This window comes from Egretta garzetta, unplaced genomic scaffold, assembly GCF_000687185.1.
Source record: "Egretta garzetta isolate BGI_Z169 unplaced genomic scaffold, ASM68718v1 scaffold81, whole genome shotgun sequence".
NCBI lineage: Eukaryota > Metazoa > Chordata > Aves > Pelecaniformes > Ardeidae > Egretta > Egretta garzetta.
The window spans coordinates 433268-457308 of record NW_009258671.1 but is presented as its reverse complement, the minus strand read 5'-3'; the positions used below and the strand labels follow the sequence as shown (position 1 = coordinate 457308).

Here is a 24041-nt window from a genome sequence, read left to right as displayed (position 1 = left end):
GACCAGATGACCCTTGAGGTCCCTTCCAACCTAGGAGTTTATGATTCTATGATAAGAGGTTTTTACAGAGATTGATAAAAACAAAACAGTAAACCCTGGGTCAGTCATTAGCACCCATTTGATTATCGAAATTGGAATGGAAATGACCACACTGGTGACAGTCAGGTTGCATTCAGAGCCCTTTTACTTCTATAAAAGCTAATCCTACAGACTTTCTTTTTTCAAGGGAAAAAGCTGGTGGTGTCAGTGATGGTTTGGAGTCCATAGTCAGTGCCTGCAACTCTTGTACGTCGTTTTCTAGACTAGCAAGAACATGGGGTTTTTTTCCAAGTCTTTTCAACAGCATGGAACATTAGTTACAGTAAATATTTGAGTTGGCTTGTCCTTGTCTTGCAATGCAAGGAAAAATTAATTAATGGCACTGCATGAAGTCAGTTGCTAATTGGTCATCTACAGGCAAGCTTATTCCTGGAGGTAAATATATCTCTATGGAAGTGCTAATGGATTTATAGATCAAGTTTCTACACTTGTGTTATTTTAGGAAATATGCCTGTAAAAGAAAGAAAAAAAAATATCCTCCCAAAACACATCCATGCAGCTTGGTTGACGTGTGTATACATCATTCCCTACTAAAAATAGCAGGTGACAGAATACATAGTCTTGAGGCATCATTCAAGAAATAAAATACTAAAATAACAGGTATAGTAATTTTATCTTAAAAAGGGACAGCGATGACATAAAAAACAAGCACTTAAGATTAAAGGTCCTATTTGCCAAAAAGCAGAGATGGGGAAAAACATAATTAACAGCTTTGCTTCAAACACTCACCAGTTATAGGGAAGCTTTCCATCTCTCTCTAAAGATGCAAAATTGACAAAGGTTCCAGCCCCACACTCCCTGTTTTGGGAAGACCATGGGATACAAAGTTATAATTTTTGAATTCACAAGGCTTGCAAAGATGTTGATTTAACAGAGAACTCTCGGGGTGGTGGAGAAGGGCTGAACACTCACATCTGCAGCTGGGCCTGAGATGATCTGTGATGAACATAACTGAAATCCCTTACCACAGTCATCCGAAAACAGTAAATGTTCAACACCACCTGAGATCAGGTTTCCTAATAATGCTTAAAGACAGTGAAGCAAGGGAGAAGCTGCTAATAAAGATCTCAAATAAATCTCATCTTCTGTCCAGATTTGGGCTTTCTATAGTCTGGCGCTAGCACTAGTTGCTGGCCTCAGTACACATGGTAAATATTTACCTTTCTATAGGAAATAGTCACTGTCCCATCTCTAAGGAGATATATAATTGTCTCCATTTGACAGGATCATGGTAATTTAAGTTCACAAAATAATCGGGGGAAACCCCCCCTGAATTTCCTGAATAACATTCCAGTGAATTTATCACAAGTCCATCATTTTCAGCAACAAATGATAAACTGACTTGACTATTTTTGATTCCTTGATTTAAGCAAACAACTGCTTGCAGCTTCTTACTGGATTTACTTTTTTAATTTCCTTATGGGGTTTTTGTCTTCTGTGGCTAGAGGCAGTGACGAAGAGAAAAAGCTTTGGACTGTCTGCACAGTAATTAAATAGGAAAGAGAATTAATTTAGCTGGGATTTTCACAGAGCCAGTTACATGTAAAAGGAACAAACCACATAATGTTCTCTGAAAGAGATAGTCTGCAAAATGTGTGATGTGGTCATCTGTTGCATGGGATACACAACCAAGACACGACATGTAAAATGCAGTGTCTGCTAGGTAGCCAAATGCAAGATTCTTCACATTTTTTTTTTTTACATGAAATTATTTCCTTTCTTGACACTGACAGTAAATTAATATAAAATACATTATGTAGATTATAAAAGGATGAAGACTCCAGGACACTTCTAAAACCAGGAGGTGAGCCACATATCGAGGGTCTGGAGAAACTTCCACAGTTCACTCAGGCCATAACATAATCCACATTAAAGTGAACTGTTACACGTAAGACCACCAGGAAAAGGTAACTGAATTTCAATATTCAGGTGTAAATGATTGGTGCAGATAGCTGAAGGAACTGCAGGTTCTGTAAAAAAAGGGTTTACTCCTACAAGATATTTTTTCCCTTCATCTGTACGACACAACAAATTGGGATCATTGATGTTATAGGTGAACAGCAGGATTTGAGATCCTTTCAGGATTTGTGGGTCTCAGTGTATATTTGGCTGCATCCTGACTGCATAGAAAGACATGATCTAGGTGACCCCATATGCTATTTCACATGCTGCAATTCCCACAGGAAGGGGGCCCATACAAATGCAGAATGTGGACAACTGGAAGATGGGGATTTAGGGGCAGACTGGCAAATGCTGTAAAGATGCTCAGGGCCCTGGGCACATCCTCCCTCATCCTAGGGGTTTGGCTGCCAGGTCTCAGGCCTTGCATGGCCTCTGAAATGCAGCATCCTGGGCCTAATGAACAAACCACCTTATCTGTTGATATGGAAAACCTCCTGTTCCAAACCATATGAAAGATTTGCAAAGCATCTTGATGTCCTGCTCATGCCCAGTTGCCTCAGATCCAAATTATCCTTTAGGTTCCTGACACAACCTTTTTGTAATAAGTGATTGCACTTCTTGTAGACACAATCTTGCAAAGCTCAAAATGAGAAAAAGATTGAGGCTTATAACTCAGGTCAAGAATGAAAGCAGATAAAGGGAGAAGACATGCTACTCCTAAACAGCAGCAAGACAATTATTTTGAAGGTATCCTGTTTACAAGCATCTTGAGTAGCACTCATGCACACAAGCATCCTCAATTGCAATTACTGTCACGACATGTTTGTTGTTGTCTGAAATTATTGGAATTAGCATAAATCTGGACTTACCTGGCCATTTGTAGATGTTTTCTCCTGAGTACAACAAGAGTCACCAGCAGCAGCCCAATCAGAAGGATACTTAGGATGGCTAACACAGAGATTACCACTACGTTGGGATTCATCTCGGTGACTGTACATACAAACAAGGACTCTTGGTTATTCAATTCAGAAGCACTGACAGTTCTGTGTTGTTTTTTTTTTTTCCCCTGAATGTTGATAGTGTTATTTTTCTGAACTGATATCATTCAGCCTGGAGTGTTACAGAGAGGAAAATCTACCAAGAGAGATAAAGCGAGGTTTTGACTAGTTATTGCTCTTACAAAATTTCTGTGGGGAAATGACTTCACTCTGGCATTTCTGGCATTTTGTTAGCCCTTGGCATGCTCGGTTTTTTGTTTTTTCTTTTCTTTTTAACTGACATTCATAACACAAGAGGGAAGGGTGAAGAAAATATATAATACAGATATTCATCATTATCTATGCCTCCAAAGCACATTTCAACTCTGAAATTGTTCTTCAGAACAATCAATAACTTTTCTGACCGAAAAGCAAAACAACAGGCTGAGGCTCTGTAATATACCTGGTTGAAATGGATTGAATTAATTTGGCAAATAAATTTCAACACAATACTCTGTTTTAAATATGAGCTGGAATCAACTCTCAATAACAACACCTTGATTTATTTTTGTTCCATATTACATGCTTATCGACTGTACTGCTATGAGACCAGATACCCTGTTTTGCTCATTATATAAGAAACGCTCTCTACTTTACTTGGTCAGAATAACTTTACATCCACAGTTGTCTAGAGAAGCATTTTTTAGATTAAAAATCATGGAGATTTTTAAGCTAAGTATCAGACACTGAACTCCAGCATGGAGTGGTGTATGATGTATAGGACCAGTGACTAAAGCTACACAACTCCCTAGCTAAGCAGAAGTGACACTGATCATTCTGAAGGGGAGATTTTAAAGAAAAGTCCAGTGCTCTGGGCAGTTGAACACTGATATTCTTTCTTCAGAGTCAGTACAGAGCCAGGCTTCATGATCTCCCCAGGGAGCCTCCATCAGGAGCTATTCCTTCGGGGTGTGACTACTCAAGATCCTGCAGTGGCCATTCTCCTTCTCTCTCACCCTATCTCCACTTCTTCACTGAAAGCAGAAAGCTTTTTTTTTTTTTGCTTTAGCAGCTTATAAGTGTGATTTTTCTCTTGTTTGGGCTTGGCTGAGAAGACATTTTTTTAAATGTCATCAAGAAGTACCCTGATGTTCAGCCTTGACACCACAAACCAGGTCCCTGATTTCTAAAACCCAGTAGAGAACTGAGCCTCTAGCTTATGTTTTTCCAAGTCACCCCCCGCAGTGGGGATTTTTCTAAGAACTTTTTAAAGCTGCTTCCCCATCCCATCCCATCTGGCATCCTTTCCATAATACAAACAATCCCTGGGGCCGGCATTACCAAGAGCAGCTTTAGAAAGCAAGGAGAAACAGATGTTGTTTCATCTGGAAGAGGAAGAAGAAAGCAGGGAAGTGCTGCTTACCCATGGTGGAAACCGCAATGAAAGTGGGGATGCTGGGGCTATTATGGCTGAAGGTGGTCACGCTGCAGTTGTAGGAAGTGGCAGGGGTTAGACTGGAAATGGTCACTACGTGTGAAGAGACAGTGACAGGTTCCTGCAGACATGGGGAAAAACACACAGAAGTTTGTCTCTCTTGTAAATGCAAGTGTACAAATCAGTGCTCCCCTCTCCACCCATATATTTGACCAGGCAAAGTCAGATCTGGTGAAAGAAAACAGCACTCTCAAACCCAGGGAAGGTAACCAGGGCTGGCCCTTGAAAATCGGCAGGTAGTCTGGCAGAAGAGGAGAGAAGAACAGGTGTGAAAATAGCAGCAGAAACAGCCCAGAGCACCCCAGGGAGGCTCAGGACCCCTTGGGGAGGGCAGAGGGTGCCTTGCAGGGGGTTGGTCAGGCACATGCATGGTGGGGGAAGGTGCTGCAACTCCCAAGACATCCTCGGAGGTGGGCAGAGCTCTTGAGTTACTAAGAGCTCTCTGGTTACTAAGAGCTCTCTGGTTACTAAGCCATACAGGTAGGAGGAAAATAAAGTTAATTTTATTCAAAGTGTGGCCAAGGTGGTCACAGTCTCCGCACTCTCATATGAATACGTGCCATCTCTGCCTCTGAGACAGTTTGTCTGGACATGAAGAGCTATGAGTCTTTCACATGGCCAAGATGAAAAACAAAGCTAGAGCAAAGCCTTGGGTAATAACCATGATTAGGTATCCCACACCTCAGTTTTTCAAGGTAGTAGAGACTCTTTACAAGATATCTTTATACAATGTTTTAGTTACTACATCCCTGGTAAGTAATTTATTGTTTTGTAAATGATATGGCAAAAGAAAACAAATACAACACATGCATTGACTTAAAGATACAGCTCCTCAAGGTCCTCAGAAGCTTTTCTGTACTCTCCAGCAGAACCAAGGGTGGCTTGCAGATGCAAAAATAGGGACACGGGGCCAGTGGTTTAGAAAGGGAACAAGGAGAAGTTTTATGAATGAACTCACTCCAGATGGGGAGCGCAAGGTGTTCTAACAAGTCCCAAGCACCGGATTTTTGCAGTGGCCTGTTGTCATCAATGGACTCCTTCTAGACTAGTAAGGGTTCCCGTTGTGGTGCAATTCTGAGGTATGTTACACAGATGAAATCACATGTACATAAGTGTAAGGGAGGGGACTTTTATTCCCTGAGCTGAAAGGAGGGGCCACAGTTTGGCAATTGAACTTGGTTGGATGTTTTCCATTCTCCCCTCTGGGAAATTTAAATTAGTCAAGCAAAGCCCAAGAGTCTCAAAAACCTGGAAAACTTGCTTTTCATTAAAAAATGTAGGAAAGGGATGAAATGTTAACGTAATTAGCACAGAATATCACAAGTCAAGAATTTTCACCAGTCTAATAGGGAAGCACCCCTTTTCACAGTTCAAAAAGGAATGCTTCCCCTTTTTTTCATAGAGACAGAAAAGAGCATGACAAATCTAATGAGAGTTCAGCTGACAATCTCTGTGCATGTCCCAATGCCAGATGTTGTGTCAACAAACAAGACACTCACTGAAGCTCCTGCCAAACGGAGCAGTCTTTTTCTGATGTTCTTAAAGCAGATTTGTTCTGCACTAAACCTGAAAGTCCTGTGGTACCTTCCTTGCCTGATCACATCATTATTTTGAATCTCTGCTAAGAGGATAATAACTTCACGATTTTTAGCTATTCACTGTGAAAAAGCACAAATCTAGATGTGGAATCCAAACTATCCAAAAGATTAAAGTGCACTTAAACTTTTGGTTTTTTTGCCTTTAGTCAGTGCCTTTCTCAATTTAAAAAGAATATTAAGTAATTCAGACTAGACTTCCATAGGATTAAAGAATGTATGTCTGTCTTTTTGGATAATCAGTGATCTAAGTGGGTTATTTTTTACTTTTTTTCTGAATGATTCCTCATTATGTGTGACAGTCCATATGACAGAATGCTATTTCATGGCATGTAACCACAGTGATTCACTATACCATCAGCTAAACCGCAAAGTAAACCTCATACGTTGCACAGCATTGAACAACAAGGAATTAAAACTACTACTGCTCTGTTCTTCACTGAACAACGTTACCAATCTAAACACTCAGATATTCAAGGTACCTAACTGGACAGAGAGAAAAGGACATTCACTTGTGAGGCTGAGAAGGTAGGTTTCGACAGAAATACCCTAAGAGACAAAATGCATGAGGAACAGCCACATTTGTAGCATAAAGGTACTCTTTGAATAGCAGTAAAGTTCCTACTGAACTTAGTTAACAGTTCGCAAAACCAGGAATAAAGTAAGCCATAAATAATTAAATGCTGCATAAAAGATCTCACAACATCTAAATATGTCTATTTTTCCCATTCCCTATCAAGCTACCTGACCATTTTTCCCTTCAGGCTCACCGATATTCCCTTAGTTTTGTGGCCTTTTAGGTTTTCCATAGTATATTGGAGCCATTTTCGTGACTAGCCAAAGACTGACACCCTGTTGGATACGCATAGCTTCTGTTCAACTAGTTATAATCTTATCAATAAGACAGAAGCCAATTTTAATATTGCAAAATAACAGAATATTTTAGTATCTGAAATGATGTAGTAGTTTAGCTTTTAAAGATTTAATTCTGAACCACCTTACCACATTTGGTTTAATGATCTAACCTGTGTACTGAGCTTAAAATGGCATTGGGCTTTACACACAAATGCTAAGCAGCAGACAGCAAACCAGAAAGATGCAAGGGCCAGACTCAGTTTCAGAGATGAAGAGCAGAAACCAAAGAAGAGACGCTTACATACCTGGACTTTTGTATCCTGACCAGATCCAGTCTGCTGGCAGTAGACTTCAAAGAAATCAGCCACTCCTTCTTCCACCCACAGCAGAGTCACGGAGGTCTGAGTCTTGTTGACAGCAAACAGTGATTTTGGAGGGGCTGGTTCTGGTTAAGAGAAAATCTCCTTTTATTAAGCTTATCTTTAAGTTTTCAGACAACTGAGAAGAGGAAGCCTCAAACAAAAATGAAAGCAATGCCTGATGCCCTTCTATCTTTCATTTCCGTCAGATAAAGCCTGCCAATGTAAAGCCCTGCCTCTCATGATGATAAACTACCACTGTAAAATGGGAAGATGATGAAGTATCTTGGTTTTTCTTCTCTGTTTAAGCTGTTCTCTATTTGGACAGTTCGATAATTACTTCCCTTTTCAGCAGAGCCCTTGTTTGGAGATGATCTATTAATAGATTCTATTAACAGAACAATGTTAACAGAAGCTCTTTCGGGAGAAGATGGCTGTCCACCTGTTAGCAACACTTTTGGCCTGAGAAAGCTTTGCTTCACAAGGCCTGCCCCAGAAGATGATAAAGAAGCAGCTTCCCACAAGCAAAGGGTGTCTAAGTTCATTTAAGTGTAGCAGAGGAAATATTTAGTCAATTAGCAGTTTTAAAAAAATCTTGTAATCTGTTTGGTTTTTTCCCTAGGCTAACATGTAAGGGCCACTGGGTCTGAACTCATTTCAGTTAGCTGTTGCAGTAGCTTTCTCTCCTCACTAAATGCAGAGGTCCAGATTTTGGGTGTCTTCAACTGATTACTTTGATTTTCATTGCTGTTGCGCCAGATGAACTGACAACAAGCAAACATATACAAGGGACTACTGTGGTTCCTACATGGCGAGGAGGAGAAAACCCTGTGATACAAGGATTATTAGGGGTCTCCTGGGAGAGAGGGCATCAGAGACACTATGAAACATGGATGAGGATCTGCACCCAGCAACCCTGGAAATGCGTGGGGTGGCCTCGGCTGTCCCCTCCAGGGCGACCTCCCTGCCCAAGGACTCCATGGCTGGGGAGGCAGCAGCCTGCAGGAGGCCACACTGACCTACAGGGGAGGCCACCCCTCGCTACAACCCTGCCTGAATGAACCAGGAGCATGGAAACACAGGACAACAGGATGGGAAACCTTGAGGAGCAAGGAGAGGAGCAAACAGCCTAGGCACAGTGTTAAGACGAGATGTACTTTTTTTCCCCAAGATTATTTAAAGACCAGGGCTTGATCCTGATTTTCATCCTGAAGACCTCATACAAAGGGTACTAGCAATCCCTAGCTTTCAATGCCTCAGGCATTCTGGGCCTCTTTGGTTTGCCTTTAGAGAGTGCAAAGTTTGGATTGTACATTGCCAAGCTGTTCTCCAGAGTTTTCACATTTCCTAATCTATGGATGTTTAATGAAAGTTGTCATTCTCAAACAATAACCTGATTCCAGGATCCTGACACACTACATGCAACATACTATGTACAACATTTTGCTCTTATTTTTTCCCTTCACAAATGATTTGTTATTCTCATTTTGTGAGATGCTGTCACAGAAGCCTGGACACAATGTGTAAGATCCACCACAAAAAACTTGGCACAAAGGACTTGCTCAAGTGGTTATAGACGTTTTGGAGACATATCTGATCATCAGACAATCAGATCAGTGTTCTAGGGTTGGAGGCTGCCAAGACTATATTGGCATTAGGGAGTGCCTTGAGGAGAGCAGGGTAGGGACTGAGGCACATTCATGCGGCTTCTTCTGTGTCACGGGGATTGCAGTGTATGTGTCGTCCCAGAACTACATAGGAAAGCGTCCCTCTCCCTTAATTACATCCATATATCTGCTCTTGGATTCAGAAACACATTCCGTCCCTCACTCCAGGTAAAAAAATGGTCTCAATTAAAATATGAGGTTTGTGTTTGGGCATCACCCCAAGCAAATCCTCCTTTTGCCTCCAGCAAATGGCTTGATTTTTCTGCAAGTGGAAAGTTGCCAGGATGAAGCAAACATCATGGAGGGAAGAGCATTTGGCAGGAAAGCTTAAGTGACTGCCAAGTGCTGAGTCGTCTATCACTTAGAGTCAGTTCCCACTACTGCTAATTACAACTCCCATTGCTCCCTCAGAAACAGAGAGAAAACTTGTGGTAAAATATCCTTACTATTGTCTATTCAAAGTGCAAACAGCATAAAGAAGAAGAAAAAAACCCCTAGAACAAACCAACAAAAACCGGAAGTCTAGAATTGATTTATGAAAAAGGCATCCATTCCACCTTCTCTTTGTTGTCAATGAAAGAGCAAGAGCAAAATAACTATAGCAGTTCATTAAGGGCCTGCCTGCCCATAAGCAAAGGAGAGGAAGATACAACAAGGCTGCAGTGTGTACAACATGAATAATACACGGCACTGATGGACCTGTCTCAAAGATAAAGCTAGTGGCTATTTTTAAATAGCCTCCTAAAATATTTGGACAATGGTAGCAGAGGGATATACTCACCCTCACACATCCACCCACTCAGTCCTGGGAACGAATGCACATACCTAACTGTGCACAGATACAAGGCCTGGGGAAAACAATGGACAGGACTTTCATAGGGAAGGGAAAATCCATGGAATTTGTCAACATCTTTCAAATATTCCCTTTAGTGAAAAGACCTGGAAGAACTTCAGATTCTTGTGGCGTACTGCTTGCCCCAGCGCTGTTTAAGAGATTTGAGTAAGAGCTATTAAGAAAGACGAATGGACAATGATTGCTTCAAGACCTCTAATTGAATTCGAAATTATGGAGCCCTTTAAATTCACTTCTTTCACTGTCACAAGAGGTTTATTATGCGCGTAGAGAAGATAATCCAGTTTGAAATTACTACCTCTTCCTTACCCACCTTCACAGTGGAGTTAATGCCTGTAAAAGCATTTAGGCATACGTCAAAATTTCACAGCTTTAGGTACCTAGGGCTCAATAATTCTACACGCGTGCAAAAGCAAAGTAAAATCTCTTAAGGTACAATGGTGTAGTGACCAGTCTTCCTCACAGGTAAAGGAAGATGTTGGGCAGAAAGTTATCAAGTATTACCTAAACGATGAAGTTCTTAAGTCTTTTTGTTTCTTTGAGTAGATTACACATATTTCCCTTAGAATGATGCTGGGTTCCACAGCTATGAATATGACTGTTTTTGTAAAGAGCGCTGTCACTGATTTGTACTTAAGGGTACGTTTTTGATGTTGGAAGACTATGGAGATGTCCAGGGAGAGAGAAGAGGAGACAGAAAACCAGGCCAGGTGGCAGAGTGAAGACCCAGAAATAGGCTTGTCAAAACCAAGGAAGGTTCTGCTTTGTACTGAAAAGTTCAGCTGTGATGCCTGAGTCGCCGTTCCCAAAAGCCTGCCTGTGTTCAAGACCTTAAGGAAGCGAACATGGAGCAGAGCTGTTCTCCCAGCGAGGCATTAAGCGATATCTACTCCCTGACTTCAACTTACAGTCAGATTCTGCCACTCTTGCTCCTCTTGAGTAATACTATTTTAGGAGAGTAGCTTCACATACAGAAAAGAGACAGCCTTCACAGCAAGGTGAGGTGAAAATTATAGCTTTGCAAAAGAAATGCGGTCACAGGTGCATGACGCTGAAATGAGGAAGATGCTGAATCCACTGACAGGGTTACTTTTATAGTCAAACGAGAGGAGGAGTGAGTTTTTACAAAGAAGCATTTCTTACCCAATTTCACAAGCTGGGGCAGGGAAGTATTGCTGCCTCTTTCAGTACAAGCAGTCACCGAAAGGTTGTAAATGTCCCCCGGAGGCAAGCTCAACACTGCAGTCATCACATTGCGCGTTACCTACAATAATTATAGACACCAACTGTTAAATATGACACAAACCAGATATCCTTCTTGTAAAATTAATCTGGTCACAATACACTACAAAGTTCTGTGCATCACAGCAGATGCCTTTTGCATGCTCTAGACGTCTTACATGAACCAGTTCCCACTGACACCAACTGTGGAAAGCCATAATGCTCGGCAGAATATCACAATGCAGAGAGGACAATCTTAGGCCATATTTTCTATATGAGCAGTGAATGTTTAAGTAAGAAAGAAAATCTCCCTCATAGCAATGAGAGTACTCTTGCATCTAGATTTTTCGAGCTGTGCAAAATGCTAACCAAACCATGGATTTGAGTCCATTGCAACATTAGAGAAATGTAAAACAGATCAGATATCTGCTCTAAGAGGAGCACGCATGACACATATAGGCAAGCCTTTATATATCCTAAGAACCTGCAAATTAAATCTGTCTGGGCAAGTCTAACACCTACCCGGAGACCTGTTGACTTGACAATAGATCTCAGGGCCTGACTTCAGTCATCTGCAAGTTTGAAACCAGATTATGATCCGAAACTGAGCTGAGCTTCAAATGATTGTGAATAACTTCTTTCTACTATTTCAGGGGTGAGTAAGATTCCCATTTCCCCAGGGTCATGGAGAAAGATGCAGAACTCAGATACAGCAACAGACTGTTTTCAGAGCACTTGCAGACTGTCTACAAAGGGCACATTCAGGAATCTCATGCTGGTTTTCAGTGTCACTTAATTTTCAGGCTGAAGCTTTCAGTCCCAAGACGGATAGACAGTTCTGAATAAAGACCAACAGGACTATGCACATTATTTTGGTCACTTGTCTAAAACCTGACCAACTTCTTCAGAGTCTTGGGAAGTATTCAAATAGCAGGAAGAAAAATTCATCATTACTTGATTATTTAAACTATCTTAATAATTCTAGAAGAAAACCAACCATAATAGTAATCTCAGTAAATCAGAAAAAGAGAGTATAATACAGTATGATTTTTAAAGGAAACAATTTCTCAAAGTGACTAACAGAGCTCAGGAGAACAGGTACACCCTGCAGCTTGCAAGCATCCACTCATATTTACAAATATGAGCAGTACCATTAAAGTTGGCTATAAACAGGTTGTTACAGGAATTTCTTAAAGAATACCTGCTGGGTTCTCTTGTTCTGAAAATAAAATAAAGATAAATACTCCTAAAGACTTTGAAGTTTTATTTGTAGATACCCTTTTATTTAATCTGTTGCTTAATCTAATATTCAATATTCATTTTCATTTAATTCCATATTCAGTGTTTACTGTATTTTATATTTATTCAATCTAAGAGTTTCTTATTCAGATATTTTTTACCGGAAGTGGTAGCACAAAAGTCAGATTTTTTCCTGGAAGAATAATAATCTTACAGGGAACATGACACTTTTGGAAGGAAAGGAGGTGTATCACGGCACAATTTTTAAAATTTCAATTATTAGAATACTTTATTTGGGGGGAAAAATAAAAGTGGAATTTTCTTCCTTGTTTGAAACAAAGATCCACATATGGGATCTTTGCTGTTCAGAAATGCCATGTTTTTGAGCAGTTATACTAACCCTGTAATTAGGTTCATGCTGCAACAAGCTCCAGGTGACTGCACCCTGGCAGCCACTAGGAACCCAACAAAAACTAGGGTGTTCCGCCTAAATCCAAATAAAAACTGCTGATGAATTTGTGTTTACTGAAAATCCACTTCCAATTCAGCGTCCGCTGAGTCTTCAGCTGTAGAAAGGAAACCTTTCCCTTGAGAAAGACCAGACGCTTTCTCCCTGGCAACGATTAGAAGATCAATAGTGATGCAGAAGACAGGCACAGGCCAGTGGCTGTATGAAGCCACGCCGCTGGCTGTATACATTCCTGCACTGCAGCGCTCCACCGGTGTTGCAAACACTTCTCACTCTATGTCCAGGGCCTGCTCTTTTGCTTAAGGTTAAACATGGGTCTCAGTACCCTGCAGCATCATGACTGTAATCCATAGCTAGAAAACCCAGATTTATTTTTCTAAGTGATTTATAAGTATGCTCAAATTGTTCAAGAGAATGTGCCAAGAACACATCTTAACATCTGGCAAGCTTTCTAAGAAGTGCGGACATTCTGGGTGAAATCCTCATCCCATCATTTAGTGGAACTTGTATTGAAACAAAATGAAAAACATAATTTATAAGGATGTCTGTCTGATAAAGTCAGAAAATGGGAAGTGATAGTACTTGGCCTGAATGAACTAAAAAAACTCACCTAGTTGTGTAGTCTGGTTATTATTAAATATTAATTGAAAGGACCGTGTCAGTTCACTCAAAAATACTCTTTATGTTTTGGGGTTTTTTTTGTCTGCAGCTCAGAAGTTTAATGAGCTATTTTTAAATTCTCACCTAAATTATCAACACTTGTGCTGGATCACTACAGAACCATTTTGGTCACTGGCTGTTTTGAGAACTTAAGTCTTCGGAAGTGTGTGCTAATGCTGTGAAATAACTTTAACCGATCAGGCTTCTACCAATCTTAATCAACTTGCTTAAACTTTGTAATACAAAGTTATCAACTCAGCAAAAAACATACAGAGAAATGAGTGACATCTTCCCCACTCATACTTACACTCTTCTTGATTTTTTTCTTTCCTTCTGCAATCACCATCCAATGCAGCATCCTGGAATGAGAAAGATCAGTACCATCCCCTCCGTAGGTCCAGCTGACATACAAAAGGTGGTTGTAATATTCCACGGAGGTAATCTCAGGTGCCACTGGTGCTGAAGGAAGAAGGCAAATGTATTACAGACAGGGTCTAATACAGTCAATTACCAAGTCTGGTAATAAACTTCTGCCAAAGGATACTGTTGGGAAGAGAGTATCATAAAGATAGCAGAAACAGGTTAGTAAAAGCACCTACACCTGAGAACTGGCATTTAACCTGGGAGTATTCAGAATAAAAATGTACTTTTCTTTGCAATCTTTCAGTTTAAAAGAAAAAAGCATGAGGCTACTGGCTGATACAAACCATTTTTGAGTCAACCTTTACAAAGAGAATTCAAAGTCAACTTAAAAGCTTCAGATATTGCTTCACTGTGTTATAGCACTGAAACGAAATGACAACCAGTGAGAAGCAAATAAGAATTGTCACACTGAATAATTTGAATAGCTTTTCCATAGGAAAAAAATACCTTCTCTTCACTAAGCTTGCATCTTCCTAGGAGGAAAAGCCCCAAACCTGCAGTTTTCCAAAGAACATCTTTTTGCATGAAAAGTTATGGCCACCTTTGTTGCCAGTCCCCCCAGCACTGAAGGCAGCCGTCAGCTGACAGCCACCTAAGCACCAAGCATCTAGTCTAGAGGCACATGGTAGCTACATTATTAGGTATCAGGTGAAGCAGCTGTTGTCCCTCCTCTTCCTCCACACACCCAGCTCCTGCCCGGTGCTGTCCCCCGCGGTGCACAGCTCAGCCGGCCCCACCGCAGCCCCGTCAGCCCCTTCCATGGCTTGACATGGCCTTGGCTCCCTGGGCGGCCCAAGATAGCAAGCTCCAGAGTAACGCCTCCTAAAATAGGTATTTAAGATGAGTAAGAGAATTACTTTCTGGAGGTGCCTCTCTATTAATTGCAGAGGGATTATAGCTGATCAGCTCACCTTCATTGCCTAATCTGGAGGTGCAGGTCTCCAGTTAGGATTTAAGTCAAAACTGAGGGGAGATCCAAAAGTGAAAGCGATTGGTAAAAATCATAAACCCCTCTCAAAGGGCTACCAGTGGGATAACCTGGATAAAACAGGCAAGTGTACGAATCTGCATACTTGGCAGATTCTTTAGGAGCGCTGTAGAGAAAACAGTGTGGACTGATTGATCACGCAAGCCCCGTTGGGTCTGGTGGGTTTGTGCGAAGGCAGCTGCCGCCCAGCGAGCAGACCCTTCCCACCACCAGCGCCCTGGATCCCAGCGCAGCCACGGCTGCCAGCAGCCCAGATGAAACACAGGACAGACTTGGAGCTTGAGTCTGTTTGAAGGGGCCACAAGATGTCACTGCTGCTTTCACAAAGGCTTCTGTGAGTTTTGCATGGAGACATTCGTTTGAGAACTGATTTACTGAAGTAATCGCAGAGGAAGGCAGCGAATACAAGGCATGGACAATTTAGAGCCATTTAGAAATGTTTAGTAAGACTGTTGTCTCAAAGTAATCTTGAAAATGTTCTTTCATGCTGTTGAGAGGAAGCAACCTTACTTAGTATAAAATCTTTAAAGTAATGCTTCTTTTAATTTCTAGAGTTCCCAGTCCATCCCTACACAAGGACTGCGTATTCCTTACAAATTAAGGTCACAACTGCCATGAATCTTATACCCTAATAATAATTTCCTCCTATGCCTAAATATTGATGATGTTTTTCCTCTTAACGTTCACACAGCTGTTTGCTTTAGGTATCCGGCAACAAACGTCCCGGATATGTGAAACGGGACTAAGGCTTGCATGATCAACCCCCCTCACACCAAGTTACATCCCATTGCTGGCCTGGCCCAAAGTGTGAGCTGAAAGCATCCACAGGACCAACAGGCAGCAGCTTGGCAACATGGACAGTCGTGGTGGTACTCACCAACACCAAGCCTGTCTTACTTACTCCTTTTGCTTCTCCAAAGCTAAAAGCATTCTCACTGGAAAAGAAAATGTTGGTGGTCTAAAGTGCCTTTGCTTATGATTGCTTTAAATCCAGCTGTTTACAGCAGGTGGCATTAAAAGCTCATTAGTCACCACAGCAACACCGGCAGCGCCACAATCTCTCCCTGCATTAAAACAACAGCGTGTAACAGTTGCTGCAGGAGCCGGAGAGCACAAATGCTGTTTCTGGGAAGTCCCTGGCATCCCCTAAATCTCCCCCATTCTCTTGGGGACTTCTGACCAGTTGGGAGAGAGCTATCTATCGCCTGGTCTCTTCTAATACCCTTTTCATTCCAGGTACTGCAGCTCCGTAAAGCCCCAGCCTAGCTATAGACTCCGAAGGCGCAGTGGGATCCTGCGCTAGGACAACGGTTTGCCTCCCTTGCGCTTGCTGCAAGGCGTGGTCCCAAACTGCCAGATGATCCTTCTGCTTTGTTTTAAAAAACCAAGCTTGTGTTCCAGGTACAGAGGTTAGCTTTCTACTTACACACAGAAGAACTGACAGATGGTGTGCTGTCAAGATGACTACAAAACCGTCTATTCAGTATTTTAAAATTTAGGGGGGGGGGTGTGTGTTGTTGTTGTTTGGGTTTTTTTGTTCTGTTTTTTGTTTTAATTCCTGGCAACCTGTGCAGGGGAGGTAGTGCCGTTCAGAATGATGCAGAACGGGACCAAGCGCTCCTTAAAACCATCTGTTCCTTCTCTGGAAAGAAAGAGGCTGAGGGTGATAAAGAACTCGGCAGTCCCCTGGTAACTTGAAAGAGCGAAAAGGCAGCAGCTACTGGGGACAAACATTTCAAACCTGCAGACATGAAAAATTGGCACGCCACTTTCTCACAAGTCAGCCTGAGAGCAGTGCCTGGCCAAAGCTGAAGAGGTTTCAAGTAATAAGGCAGTCAGAAGACAGGAGTGTATTTAGTGCTCACATTCAGTGGTGACCATCTATTGATAAGCGTGTGTAATTTGATCAAATCAGATTTCTTTGTTAGGACACTTCCCTTAAAATGCTGTGATCTGGCTCATTTCTATTCAATGTTTTCATAAATACTCTGAAAGTAAAAGCACCACTGATGAACCATGCAAGTAACATGGCAACTGGCAGAGGAGTAGAGGATTTGGACAGGGCTGTGATTTGAATTATTAGCCCCTACGCTGGGCCTGTTCAAACAAAATGTATTTCAAAGTACCAGGTGCAAAGTTGAGCCTTTAGGAAAAAGGCATGCAGACAACACTTCCCAGATGACAAATTCTGGAAAGCAGCTACCCTAGAAAGGAGTCAGAAGCCGCAGAATAGAAGCAAATCAACACAGACCTCCCGTGTGATGCCATAGCAAATGCAATCATCTAGATGCACAAACAGGAGAGGACTGAATAGGGAGTTGATTTTGCCTCTGTAGGAGTATTCAGCAGGCTGGTATTACACTTTCAGTTTTCACATACTTTGGTGAAGACTAAAAATTAGAGAGGCAGAGTGGGGGGAAAAAAGTAACAGAAAAAATGCCTTACTGTGAGAGCACCTGAAGAGTTCAATGGAAGCAATTTATCAACAGAAAAGAGAAAAACTAAATTCTGTATATAGAGGGACAAAAAGCTTCGTGTCTCTTCAATCAATAAGAAAGAAGTGTAACAAGAATTATGGACCAACTGTTAAAACTAGAAACATTCAAATCAGAAACAAAGGATAAACCTTCCTAAAAGAGGAATTAAGCATTGGTACAACTTTCCAGTTGGATATTTTCACTTAAGACCAGATGACCTTTTTGAAGAGAGGTTTTCCCAATCATAAATGGATGACATTATCTAAGACATTCACCCATTTCTGATTTTTGTCTACATCTGCTAGTTAAGGATTTGATAGATTTTTCATCTAACAGCAGTAACAGTCTTTACTTTCCCCATACAGAGATCCAGACTGATCCTGATGATGGTTTGTATTTTAGAACAGCCTTAATCTCCATAATTTCTGCTGCAGGTTTCTGAAGACACAGTAAAGAAGTGTGAGAGCCCCACTGGAACATTTCCACTCTAAAATGCTAAACCGTGTACCCAAATCAGTTGGAAAAGACATTTCTCCCCTCATACGGCAAACAACCAGCTGGAAAATTGTTTCCTTATAGTGCTACAGAAAAGCTGATTGATGCCAAAGGGCAATGAAAATCCCTGGAGACCCTTCACGGAGCCCTGGTGGGCGCTATGACTTTCTCATGCACTTGAGAAGCATCAGAATTTGCCGGTAATGTAGCTTGGGATCAGATATCTCAGGATGGGAGGGTTTCTGCTGACTTCAGTGGAACTGAGTTTCAGGACTTAATCCACTAGTAATTTTTCTGCTGTGGCTCTGTCAAGCACAGGCACTATATTAATCATCATTGAAAATGGGTCTTATTCAGTTCCTTCCTCAGATACACCCTTTTAGCCTCTTGACAAAAAGAAAATCTGGGTCTAAGCTAGTTATCTGTTTTGGAAGGAGTAGCTGGGACCTTGTAGGCTGATTTTCCTTGTAATCTAATTTCTACACCTAGAAAAGAAGAGCGAGTCATGCTTTATTTCCTCTCACTGTGCATCTGAATTATTTACTGCTTTCAATCACCTTCTGCAAGGTGAACCAAACAGTGGCACATAAAAGCAAAATGGTTCAATAAGGAAATTTGACTTAACCAGCCTGGGATGCTAGGAACACGTGGCAGGGTGCTAAGAGGACCTCTCGTGTGCTGTTCCCTCTATGGCAACCTATATGACACACTGAAGATTCAAACCCAAAGCATCTGACAAGAGACAACGGAGCGTGTTAAACGCAAGGCTGGTCTCAACTGGTAGGGGGCGATCCATGTGGTTATATCAGTTTAGCGTAGCTGAGAATCCAGATTACAAATGACTTGCCGGCACCACACAGTCTCCCAGGCCAATCTACCCAGCGCGGGTGCAACGCCTTGATCACAGGAGCACCCTTCTCTTTCCTTGCTGTGAGCAAGTAAAAAACACCTGGTGGAAAAGGCAAAAACACCCGGTGGAAAAGGCAAAAACACCCGGTGGAAAAGGCAAAGCTAGAGGGCAAGAATTACATGCTACCAAACACACTACCTGCCTCGGTCTGCCTAAGAGTGCCCAATTCTGCTCCATGTTAGCTAAAGTGCAGTCACGGTCTGCTCTGTGGATTACTGGGAGGGGGAAAAAAGGAGGAAAAAAGCATTTGGAAACGTTGAAAATATACAGAAATTTTTTTTCATAATATTACCAAACCTAAGAATTCACATTATTTATTTACCCATTAACTTCTCAGTGTGTAAAACCTACAGTGTCATAAAAGACAAGCAGGATCACTGGCCCTTACTAGAGCCATATGTTCAGCTGATGGAGAGGAGTGGAACAGAGTAATCAATACCTGTGCTTTGCATAGGAAAACTATATATATTCATTTAAAGCAGTCCTCAGAGCTTTCTGTAAAAAAAATTAAAAATACCACCCCCTCAACTAAAACCCCCAAACCCCACTCAGCTGTTAAATACACTAATTTGCAAGTAAGTGCAGGTGAAACGTAACATCTAAGTCAGACTTTCTCAGCACTTCTACTCCCAGGAGCATTTCCACGGTCTTTTCAGGTGGCTGCTTACCTGTTATGAAGCTGATGGTGGAGCTGTCACAGCAGCTCAGCTCTGGGTCCCCCCAAGTCACCATGGTGACCCGGAAATTGTAATACCAGGCAGGCAGCAGGTTGGCTATTCTCTGTAAGGTGATGGAAGACAAACAGCAGCTCAGGAGAAAGTTCACCAGCGTGAGGTGTGACTTATAAAACACGACAATATTTATGAATCTAGTGCCCACACATGGGACTATTTTACTGAGCTCCCACTCCTTACTCCAGTGGAAACCTCTCTACAGTTTATCCAATTTATTCAAAAATCTGGGCAGTGAGAGTAAACACGGTTGTGGTGGCTCTGCTCTTACCCACATGCACGTGGTCCCAGGTCCTACCCACCATGGGAACCTCTCATTGATTTCCAGGGAGGAGAGAACAATTCCTGCGGAGTGATCTGCCATCACAAAATTCTGATTTGATGATGGCAGGACATTTAACTGGAAAATGCAGGCTTTTCTATTTCAATTAAATCAGCTAAATTAGAAACAATGTTTTTGACTCAGATATTGTCACTTCAAAAGACTTTTTTTTTCCAATTTTCAAAGTGTATTTCACTTTGTATTATCATTTATTATAAATGAAATATGAATGATGCATGAATGACTTATGAGACATAAATCATATATAAATACAAATGAGATATAAATGAAGTATAAGATGCAATATATTTTATATTATAACATTGCATGTAATATTTAAGTTAAAATTCAAATGCTTCCACTGACAGCACAAAGCGCTTCAAATATTTAATTTCATGTTTAAATGAAAAGCCTCATGATAGTTTTAAAATTTAAAATAAAAGCAAATTGGACATAATTAAAATCTTCAAAAAAATTAGAAATGGCTATTTTTACATATCTCTGCTGTTTGCAGTGGCCTTTTTTTCTCAGATGTTACAAGGCAATCCAAATATAGGGTTTGTGGACTATTCTCTTTATGCTTTTTAGAAAAGGTTATATGCACTTAACACGAAAACCTTGAAGATCCTTGGACTTCTGATATGCCCCGGTGTAATATTGAAAGTACCAACATTACTCTGAGAATTTAAAAATAAGATGCAGAGCACAAAACGAACGAAGCAACTGAACAGAGTGAAAGGGCAAATTCAGTTCCAAAGGTTCTCATCAAGTGATAACCCTTCAGGAAATAATTCTTGATTTAAGCTGTCAGATAGCTTGATTTTTGATTCCCCGCCTTCTCACTCAGCTTGACACTGCTGTTCCAGAATACACAACCTGGGGATGTCAGTAGATCACAGGGAAATTTGTGGGACATGGTGGGATTCCGGACCACCACTACAGAACCCAAACAATAGTTCACCAGTACCTACCTGTATGTTAAATGCCATAACAGAAGAACAGGGAGACCCTCCTTTTCTAACTCAGGCTTACTCTTCAAAATTATTCCTTAAGAAATGCTCACTTGAGCTGCGATATAGCACTATTGCATATCAGACTGAAATTCAGACAAAGGAATTCCAACCTGGCTTCCCTGAACAGGATTTGCAATGGTAAGGGACAGTATCATCTCATTTTCTAATGAACCACATTAACTCTGGAAGATGGCATTACTTCTAAGATGACTCGGATCACTCGGGTATTAATCTAATTGTGCTGAGTCATGATTACAAAATATTAATTACTCATTTGGTAAGTTATTTTTGTTTTTAATTTCCCTGGAGATTTATGTGCTAGATTTACAGTCACATACCCAATTACAGTTAAGCCACTGCAGCCAAAATGACTCCACAAATGGTGTTATGCAAATCAATTACGATAAATCACTGTGGCTCTCACAAGCAGCAGAAGTTATTACTACCCTTTTTGCATACTCGTAACTTTCTGAGCAACTAATTTCAGCTAAAACTCCTTGCTGTCTTGCGCTCCAGCGAAGTCTGAATAAAATCTGTTCACCTTCTCTAGGAAATAATGGAAAGGAAGAGGAAAACTTCATTTACTTTCTGCAAAGATGCGTTTGCATATATGTGCATGTATGTTCTTCTAAAGATCAGTCTCCACCTAGTTGAAATCTTGACATAAGTCTTTGTAGCTTCAGAAACTTCAAGGCTATTTTCACCAGAGCATCTCTGCAGCTAAGCCTTCCAGATGGTACACTGCAAGACTAGCCCGCAAGCCCCAAATCCATATTATCAATATTAATTATGTAGATAAGGCTTTGGACTGGTCCCCCTGAGGAGATGACGGAATTTTTAAAGCCTTGACTGATAAACTGACCCACAAACTGAAGCTGCCTCTGGACTTGCTGAACATGCCCATTTGTCAACAAAAAAGAGGCTCATCTATCTCATCACTCTGCTTAGAATTTAGCATGGTTCAGATGGCATTCCTTTACTTTAGAACACAAAATGCCTCTAGCATCCTGGCCATTTTCTCTGCTTTGCCTGGAAAAATGTGCCAGGCTTCAAGGCATTTATACATATTCATGGAGAAATGCTGAGCAAAGAAATGTCGCAAGGTGCCAGGGCCACACAGGCATGGGAAAGCAATAGTAATGGTCACTTTACCACAGAGGCAGTTAAGGAGACGGTTGCTGCTATTTCATAGTAGGTTGTCCACTCAGAGGTCATTGTTGACGGGTTGAAGTAAAACATTTCTACAACATATTTCCTGAACACCCCAAGGAAAGGTCTGTTCCAGCTCAAAACCACAGCAGTAGGTCCCAAAGGGTAAAGCGTCAGATCCTTTATTCCAGTGGGCACTATAAACCAGAAACTGTAGTTAGTAATGTGTGTGTTATTGGTTACACTTTATTTTAAAACAATACCTTTTTGTAACCAAGGTCTACCTATTTCTGGTTTGTTCCTGACTTTAATTCCCAAGAGCTTCCTTGTCACAAGCAGTCAAATACCAGTTTTTCAGCATCTGTTCTCCATTTTATTATGTCTACTTTTTCAGAAATAACTACTTGGTGTTGGCTGCTTAGCTTGAGATAAAGTACCTGGCTTGATTTTTCATAAATGGAGGGTTCCATTCTACTTTGAAAATCAAGATGTTTAGGAGGCATTTCAAGTTGCTCAAAAACAAAAGCATCAAAAGCCATAACACTTTGGAAGATGAAGACTATGAGAAAGAATAGGTTTTATGTCTATCCCTCTTTTCCTGGGGGACCTAAAGGTGCTGTCATGTGTTGCTATTCTTGCCTCACAGATGATGACACTGAGAAAGAGAAGTCAAGCGATTTGAAAAATGTCACATAAGGGTCAACTTCTGCAACCCTTACTTGTCTGGAAAGCAATTATTCTTCATGACTTAAGTGAGGCTACTTAAATAAGTACTTTGCTAGCATTTGCAAGGGTTGCAGAGCCCCAGCTATTGCATGCTGGGTCAGAGCAGAGACCAGCACCCAGATTACTTCAGCCCATGTTAGCACATGATTGCCTTTCCCTTCATAAATCATTTACTACATCTTTTCTTTGCTTTCTCTAAAGTGTTAATACTCATCCAGTGGAAGTGAGGCTTAGGATAAATATGGAGAGAATTGAATACTTTTTAAAGTGTCTTTTGTCTTATTTCAGTTTCATTCATCATTAACTGCCACTGATAATTTCACAGAACAGTTTGCTTTGCAGTTCTACTATTTTATTATCAAATTCAATATCCTGTTAGGAAATGAAAACTCATACAACTGTTGTTTTACTCCATAAAAACATCCCCTTTATAATAAGAAACCTATGAGATGTTTTGTTTAGAAACTGATTGCCATTTTGAGTTTAGTAAGAAACTTTTATGGTTGTGAGGCTACACAAAAGCAGAGATAATGAAGGAAGGTATTTACTTTGGGAACATACAATTTTACTTTCTCAAGTGACAATAGAACTTTGCAGATTTCTGAACTACCTACAGCAAAAAAGAAAATCAAAAGCATTTGTAGAAATTGTTGAATGGTAGAGATTTTAATAAAGTATATATATTTTACTTACTTCTTTTTCCTTTACTGAAATATACCATACTCTCTTTTCGAATTTTTATTCAGACCCAATTTAAGAACATATGCAAGGAGATTGCCTAGAATGAAAAGGCTCTCACCATATTCACTAGTCCACATATTTGCTTTCATTTAAGGATTCAATTCTTAACAGGTTAACTTTGGTTTTTTTCTGTTTCACTTTCTTCCCTACATCGCAGAGAAGAAGCAGAATGAAAAATGAAGACCTCCAGCTTTCAGCCACCTGCTCTCACACAAGGCAGACTGCTTCTCGAAAGGAGAAGCTTGGTGACTCAGGCTAAGTATTTCTTTGCAAATGTAACTCTGTACACTGAATTTCTTTCTCTTTGCCCTTTGTCTTCTTAATACATTCTGTTAAAGTGGTAAACTTAACAAAATACATGATACTAAAACTAAAAGATACTGAATCTTATCCTATGTGACTCTTTCTTTAGGAGCCTGGTATAATGCTGAATTACAGGCATGGGGGCAGCAGCTCTGCCTGTTTGCCATAAAACCACATTCTTGAAAACGTTGCTCTCGGTCTCAGAGGGTTCTTCATATCTTCACATCTCAAAGCAGAGAACATCAAGATACACTGTTAAACTCAAGGCATACATAACTGAAGTCGGTGATGGTCATGTAGGTAGGTAAATACACCAGCTCTCCTGACTGGCATTGCAGCCTTCAGACTAGGCCACATTACATCCTTCATAAA

The 24041-nt window shown here is 40.9% G+C and overlaps 1 protein-coding gene across 1 annotated transcript in view; it reads right to left on the bottom strand.

Moving 5' to 3' along the window:
* The window catches only part of PTPRO (protein tyrosine phosphatase receptor type O), a 65942-nt gene that overhangs the window by 20932 nt on the left and 20969 nt on the right, over positions 1-24041 (bottom strand). Inside the window, 8 exon segments of the mRNA XM_035888501.1 lie at positions 829-897; positions 2871-2991; positions 4402-4534; positions 7229-7368; positions 10946-11066; positions 13699-13850; positions 19353-19464; positions 21903-22096. Of these exon segments, the coding sequence (XP_035744394.1) occupies positions 829-897; positions 2871-2991; positions 4402-4534; positions 7229-7368; positions 10946-11066; positions 13699-13850; positions 19353-19464; positions 21903-22096 (1042 nt within the window).